The sequence below is a fragment of the Triticum urartu genome, chromosome 3A (assembly GCF_056163025.1).
Source record: "Triticum urartu cultivar PI428250 chromosome 3A, HENAU_Tu73, whole genome shotgun sequence".
NCBI lineage: Eukaryota > Viridiplantae > Streptophyta > Magnoliopsida > Poales > Poaceae > Triticum > Triticum urartu.
Genome location: NC_141875.1, coordinates 175,749,034 through 175,756,152, shown reverse-complemented (window position 1 = coordinate 175,756,152; position 7,119 = coordinate 175,749,034). Strand labels below are relative to the sequence as shown.

The following is a 7,119-nucleotide window of genomic DNA, read 5'->3' as shown; positions in this document are numbered from 1 at the left end:
TTGAACTTGCGAATTAAAATGTTGTTGAACTTTTTTGATGTTCAAACTTAAAATGTTTGAATTACATTGATGCAACATGGACGTACAATATAGTTTATATGCACAATTATAGCAAAAATATGGGTGACAACATTTGAAGATACGAGATTTGGTAAATTTAAGTTTGAGCATGGCCTCCGCAGCCTTGAAAAAAAATACGAAGGACGCTCTGAAATGGTTTTGAAAACCACAATATGACAACTCTACTAGATCTCTAGACGGAGATCATGAAGAATGTTCATGAACGAATATCCAGTAACATTCCCCTTGCATGGTGGATGGATAGTTTTATCTCAAGTGACCTCACAAGCAAGAATATCTATTTTTTTTATAGAAAATGGATGGAGGAAAGGAGGCACAGATTTTATCTTAGCTTACACGGACCGTCCTAGTCAACGGAGCTAGAGCAACGCTTTGCTGGAGCTCCCGACGTGGCAGAGTCTGAGTGGCTGTCCAAAACCGTCGCGCCAATCAAACGGCACATGTCGATGAGCTGTGACACGGCCAGGCACCGGGCGTGGCGTCTCAGTCAGCCCTCACAAACCCCGTCAAGCCGGAGGACATCCATCCTCCGACGTCTCCGTGCATGCGTCATACGGGCAGCGCATTCCCGCATCTCTCGCACCGCCCTCACTCCGGTCCGTCTCTCTCCCCCACTTCCGATCCATTCAGACGCCGAGATCTCCCCGGGGGTTCATTTTGCCAGATCAGGAGGGGCAAATCCGTTTCGCTTGTTAGTCGGGACCATGGCGGAGGCGGCGCCGGCCTCGCCGTGGTGGGCGGGGCGGATGGCGGCGGCGTTCGGGGCGCCGTTCCTGTGGCTCGTCTGCCTGATCTACTTCATCCAGGTCTCTTCCTCTCTCCCGGCACCCTGACGCTCCTCGTGACCGCACTCATTTCTCCGTACACGCACCGTCGATTTAGATAGATCTGCCGCTCATGTGCGTGTCCGTAGGATCATTTCGTAATTTATGTTTCCAGAACACGCAAGATGATGAAGGATTCTTTTTGTAGACAGCACGCTAATTTTATCTTGTTGCGAATGTGAAGCCCGTGCTGCCAGAGTAGCTTGAGATGGACGTCTAGCGTTTATATGCCGCCAAATCAGTCACTGTCTGTATAGAGAGACTCAATTGCGCTTAAGAAATTCGGTTAGAATGGATAAGTCATTCTCTGCCCCATGGAAATGTGAAACTATCCAAGTGTTGGCGAGTCTTGGCCTTGGATTGTGATGCCTTAAAACTACTTGATGTGGTAATTGCACAGGATGCTGAGCATTGGTGGCATGTCAAATACCTTAAGGTAGCATGTAGGGGGCCAAGGTTGTTCATTCATATCCTTAGCACTTGTTCAACTTGCATGCTTTGGCGATATGTCTCGGTTGCAAATTCCATGTCTGAATTCAGCATAACTAAAGAGGCCCTCCTTCAAATCTGTTTGTTTTTCTTGAATGCTTCACAAATAAGAACATGTTAACATTTTAAACGTTCTAATATGTATTCTTCAATGTTTTAGGGTTTCAGATCTTTTGTCTGGACAGCTGTCTCGTATCAAATGAAGGACATCATGAAGCTGTCACCCTCAACATCACAGTTTTTGGTCTCTGCTGCATTTTTCCCTTGGAGCATAAAACCTATATATGGGTAATGTTACCTTTTCTTCTTTGCTTTATATGAAGCGAAACTTACCGACAATTTAACCTTGGTTGATGCAAAATAATCATTCTTCTCCTTTGCCTATATCTTGGGATATAGATATTTTAACTAACTTTTTTGTTTCCAAATGTCACGAGTCTTACATCTCAGTTTTCAGAATTACGCTTTTTTCAGGCATAAGCTTAGGTATTGTTTGATATTGGTGTCCACCACAACACAAGTTTATTACTGGACTTTTATGGAGCTACTATAGATACATAATTATTCCACCAGAGATAAACATTTTTTTTTTCAATTTCTGATTAATTACAGATTACCGTGAATAGAACCTATCACTAACAATCTGAACATAGTTTGTATTCAAGTTATCTTAACAGAAAATTGATTAACAAGAACAGTTCATTTGTAGACATGGGCACATGACAGTAACATGGAAATGCAAAAAGGAACACATCACAGAAAGTATTTCCCACATCTGTTGGTCAAATAGCTTTGTTGCTGCAAATTAAGGCATTCAGCGGTACTAGTACGTAGGCCCATGTAATATCAAACTCATAATTGGTTTTCTAGCTAGTGTCCATGATCTATGGTTGTCCTAGTACTCTCCTGTCCACAGAGTTGTGCTGCTTTTTGGCAGTGGTGTTGTTGTATGCATTAGTATGTTGCATCAAGCCAGTGGCAGTTAGTTTGCACCAGCTGGCTGTCAAGGTGGCCAAGGACATAGGTGCATCGTAGGCCTGTAGCAGAAGACGGTCATGTGTCAGACAAGGATTTGCAGCACCAAGGAAACGGGAGGAAGGGCTGCAAGTCTAGGATTAAAGGAGTCCAACCATGAGGAGTTTGTATCGTGCTAGGAAAAGTCAAAGATCCAAGCATCCACTGTAGAGATGCCATGTATCTATGTTTCAGGAAGAAACAACCAATCTTTTCTCTCTGAAATAACCTCTCATCCAACCTATGTCTACCAATATCTTGCAGCATTGCCATCTGGCTATGTTCAGTACGTTAGTTATCCTGTTGTGGATAAAGGTTCACAACGTGTTGCTAACAGCTGTAAAACTTCCATATATGCCTTGGTACATGCATTACTGGACATGTTGCTGACCGCCCAATAAAAAAAATCCTGGTTTTACTTACTCACCCATATATCAATTGTACTTGCAGGATTGTGTCGGACTGTATTCCAATTAAGCAGAGGAAGCGTGTACCCTATTTGATCATTTCTAGTGGTCTTTCTCTATTTCCATGGCTTATCATTGGGCTGTCAGAATATTTGAGGAGCTCAAGCAATCTTTTTACGCTAATGTTGATTGTACAGAACTTGGGATCTGCCATGGCAGATGTTGTTATAGATGCAATGATTGCAGAGGCAGTTCGATCAGCAGGGTGAGTAATATGGTGCATCTTGTCTCACCTTGTATAATAAGTACTCCAATACAATGCCTTAAAACCTGAATTATTCTCTTTTCAGGCCAGAATTTGCTGGTGATCTCCAGTCATTATCTTGGTCATCAATGGCTGTAGGGGGGATATTTGGGAGCTTATTGGGAGGATACGCATTGTCCAATCTCCCAATAAATGCTATTTATATTATTTTCTCTGCTCTTCCACTGTTCCAACTAGTTACATGTGTTTTCGTTAAGGAATCTCCAAAAGGATTTGAGAGCACGATAGATAATGCTGCACATGATCATGCTGATGATCAGAATATTGATAGTGCTTTTGCTGGACAAGGCTCAGGTGAATCTTTTAAATATGCGAGCACTAGGAGGCGAAAGGGTGCTCGTAAAAAGAACAAAAGGAAAACATTGTCCAAACGACCTGAAGGTCATGAGAAGCACAATAATTCAGTTAATTTATACTCATCTCTGAAATCAGCCTTCTTCAGTTTATGCACAGCTTTTAAGCAGCCAGCAATTCTGCGGTAATTAACCCTGCAATTTCATTTTCTCTGATGTTTGCATCTTGCACCGAAGAGCTTAATCGGTAACTTCCTTTCTTTTTCTCTAGACCTATGGCATGGTTTTTCCTTTCAAATGCAGCAGTTCCAAATATCTCAACAGTAATGTTCTATTATCAAACGGAGGTTCTACATCTGGAGGCATCCTTCTTAGGGACTGCACGTGTGATTGGGTGGTTCAGTCTAATGCTTGGCACATATATCTACAACCGCTACTTAAAGCATAAAAAACTCAGGAATATTCTTATGTAAGTCATTTTTTCAAGCTGTTTATCTTTTCCAAATGTCAACACACTATCTATATTAGTGCCATATAGTTTGTTTAAAGGAAGTTGAAATGTTATGCATATATGCTTAATGTACTGACTGAAATTTTCTATGAACTTTTCGTAAGTTGGCTGTCCATAATTCGATGAATTGGACTGAATTTTCATCTTGGTATTTTTGGTATAAACCATTTATTGATCTCCTTTTGATCAGTGTTTTTGTGAGTGCAAGTGCATGCTCTTTTATTAATGTTGTTAAAAAACTGATGGGGGTAATTGGCTAGAATGTAAATCTATTCACTTGTTTGAAGTTGTTAGGTACTTACATGTGCCACCTTTAATAGTTGCTGTCCTTATTTTACAGGTTTGCACATCTTGGCCTTGCGATAATTACTGTACTGGACATTTTACTGGTGTCAAGATTACATATGCAGTATGGAATAGCAGACAAATACATGGTGCTGTGGGGCTCTGCTTTGGCTGATGCAATCAACCAATTCAAGTATATCCTCTAGCTGACATTTCTTTCATACTCATGTGAACTACTCCCTCCATTCCCTTATACAAGGCCACTATGAAAAATACAATTTGCATCTATACAAGGCCACTAACAGTAATCGAGGCAAAATTTAATGATGTTTTCTCATACTAGCAACTTGTTTAACACTTGCATGCATGTGGTCATAATGACACTGTGCTACTTCCTTCTCATTCCTTCCTTGCATGCATGCTGGCATATTAATGATCCCAGTTAACAAGAAAAGTTAGCTTGCAAAGCAATCATTAAATTTTACCTTGGTACCTGTAATTTGAGTGTGGCCTTGTATAAGGGAATGGAGGGAGTATTACCTCCATCCCGAAAAGCTCGTCTTAGATTTGTCTAGATACGAATGTATCTAGACACGTTTTAGTGTTAGATACATCCGTATCTAGACAAATCCAAGACAAGCTTTTTGGGACGGAGGTAGTAGATTGCAAACCATTAACTGAGTTTCTGCTTGACCTGTAGTTTAGAAAACCAGTTTGAGATGCGTTTCTGTTAGAAACCCTAAGTTGCTGCCCAGAGTTACTGATCCTGCATTGACTAATCTTGCATTTAAAATATTTTAGTGTTGTGGCAACTCATTAGTCACCAACTTAAACTTCTTTGTTTCAACTAAAACTAGACAGATACAGTCATACTCTTATTTATTTATTTCCTTTATTTGGGTGAGCGTCAATCAAGTGGCCCTCATGAATGTTTCTTGAGCTCATGGTTAAGTGTGACCCGTATGTCATAAATTTCTTTAGATGACTGTATGTTCTTTTTTGCAACTGAGGAAAATTCTTCACTTTATCCAGTATAATAATTGACATTAGTTAGTAGGTTCATATTGTTCTCTTAATCAAAACAACTGAAAAAATGAGGAAATTGTTCAATCTATCCAGTATGAATCCATTATTGTACTCATGGCTGAAGATCTGACATCTTACCTACACATTTTACGCAATAGTGATTCTAACTTTATTGTCTTCATTTGGCAGGATGATGCCGTTCCTAATCCTCTCGGGACAACTTTGCCCACCTGGAATCGAGGGCACACTGTTTGCTCTGTTCATGTCCATCAACAACCTCAGTTCGACATTAGGTTCATTCCTTGGAGCTGCATTGACGTCAGCTTTGAACATCTCGTCGGTACAGTTTGACAATCTGGCACTCGGCCTAACTGTTCAGCTGATGGGCACTCTCTTACCTATTGGATTTTTGTTTCTGATTCCAAGGGACGTCAGGGGACTAACAACATAGGAAAAGGGATACAGACCTGATCGTCATTTTTTCTGGACTGGTCTGGTCTGCATTCCCCAGTCTTACTCATACATGCATATAGAGAAAGCAAATTGAAGCCAGCAGGAAGGTAGCTCAGTTTTGTTGAAATATGTATACAGGCATATACTAGAATGAGAGGAAGAGTGCAATAGCTGACATTACAAAGCGTTAAGCAATGGCAAAACTGTGTAGCAAATGTACTTGCAAGAACATGTGTTACATGGAAAGTGTTATTGTTTATGATTTAGCTTTTGATGTATACATCTGTCTATCTGTCTATCTATCTATCTATCTATCTATCTATCTATCTTTCTATCTATCTCTGTCTGTCTAATATTAAAATCTCTACCTGTAGCTCTGTGATCCAGTATGTTTATACTGTCAAATTGAGCAGTGAATTGATGCATATATTTGTTATGCTTGCAAGTGTATATTACTTACTGACTGCGCTAGAAGTACGAATAAATTGCTATTGAAAACTTGAGTATATTACCAAAAATTCAAATCAAATACTCCCTCCGTTCCTAAATATTTGTCTTTTTAGAGATTTCAAATGAACTATCACATACGGATGTATATAGACATATTTTGAATGTAGATTCACTTACTTTGCTTCGTATGTAGTCACTTGTTGAAATCTCTATAAAGATAAATGTTTAGGAACGGAGAGAGTAGTATGTTGCTGAAATTGCAAAGGCTATAATTGTTTTGATTGTACAACATCTACATATGGGAGGCAATCTCATCATCTCGATGCAAGAGGTGAGCTGAATCAAATTTGCCTCATTCCATCTTTCCAACCAAACACAAGAGCAAAACAATAACATTTTATACCTTCAACCAAACACCAAACAGATGAATGAAACCGACCCGTTTAATCATGAAACTCCATTCCATTCCATTTGGCTCCTCATTCGAACACACACTTTGTTGCTTCTCCCCACATGCACGATCGGTCGGGATGAAGAAGACACACATACATTGACCCATGAAATCCTAGACCCTGAACTGAGAAACTCGGCAGCACAAGTGCACCAACTATTGAGATACTCATCGTCCCGTGAGGGAAGTGGAGGTGATGTGCTGTCCTCCCGTGTAGAGCGTACCAACCTGCGGCAGCTCCATCTCCTGCTGCATGCCTGACAGTGGCCAAGCAAAGGCAGGCCTCTCTAAAGTTGTACTCCCTCCGTCAAGTCCTTTTAAAGATTTCATTTAATATGAACTACATACGAAGCAAAATAGATAAATCTATATTTTAAAATACGTCTATATACATCCGTATGTAGTTTATATTAAAATTTCTTTAAAAACATATATTTAGAAACGGGAGGAGTACTAAAATAGTAGCAATTAATCTGGATCGGAGGGAGCAACATTTTTTTTGAAATACTT

The 7,119-nt window shown here is 40.1% G+C and overlaps 1 protein-coding gene across 1 annotated transcript; it reads left to right on the top strand.

Annotated features, from left to right (window-relative positions):
• The first annotated feature begins 533 nt into the window (after positions 1–533).
• Positions 534–5,988, top strand: LOC125543503 (Major facilitator superfamily protein). The gene is made up of 7 exons (XM_048706874.2): positions 534–887; positions 1,555–1,682; positions 2,859–3,080; positions 3,166–3,618; positions 3,705–3,902; positions 4,285–4,422; positions 5,445–5,988. The coding sequence occupies exons 1-7, from the start codon at positions 786–788 to the stop codon at positions 5,704–5,706; spliced, it is 1,503 nt and encodes a 500-aa protein (XP_048562831.1). The 5' UTR covers positions 534–785; the 3' UTR covers positions 5,707–5,988.
• The last annotated feature ends 1,131 nt before the right edge of the window (positions 5,989–7,119 follow it).

Excerpts from the sequence above, each read along its gene's own strand:
- LOC125543503 (XM_048706874.2), top strand. The coding sequence starts at position 786 with ATGGCGGAGGCGGCGCCGGCCTCGCCGTGGTGGGCGGGGCGGATGGCG. Across the intron at positions 3,081-3,165 it reads GAGGCAGTTCGATCAGCAGG|GCCAGAATTTGCTGGTGATC; the intron begins GTGAGTAATATG and ends TTCTCTTTTCAG. Across the intron at positions 4,423-5,444 it reads GATGCAATCAACCAATTCAA|GATGATGCCGTTCCTAATCC; the intron begins GTATATCCTCTA and ends TTCATTTGGCAG.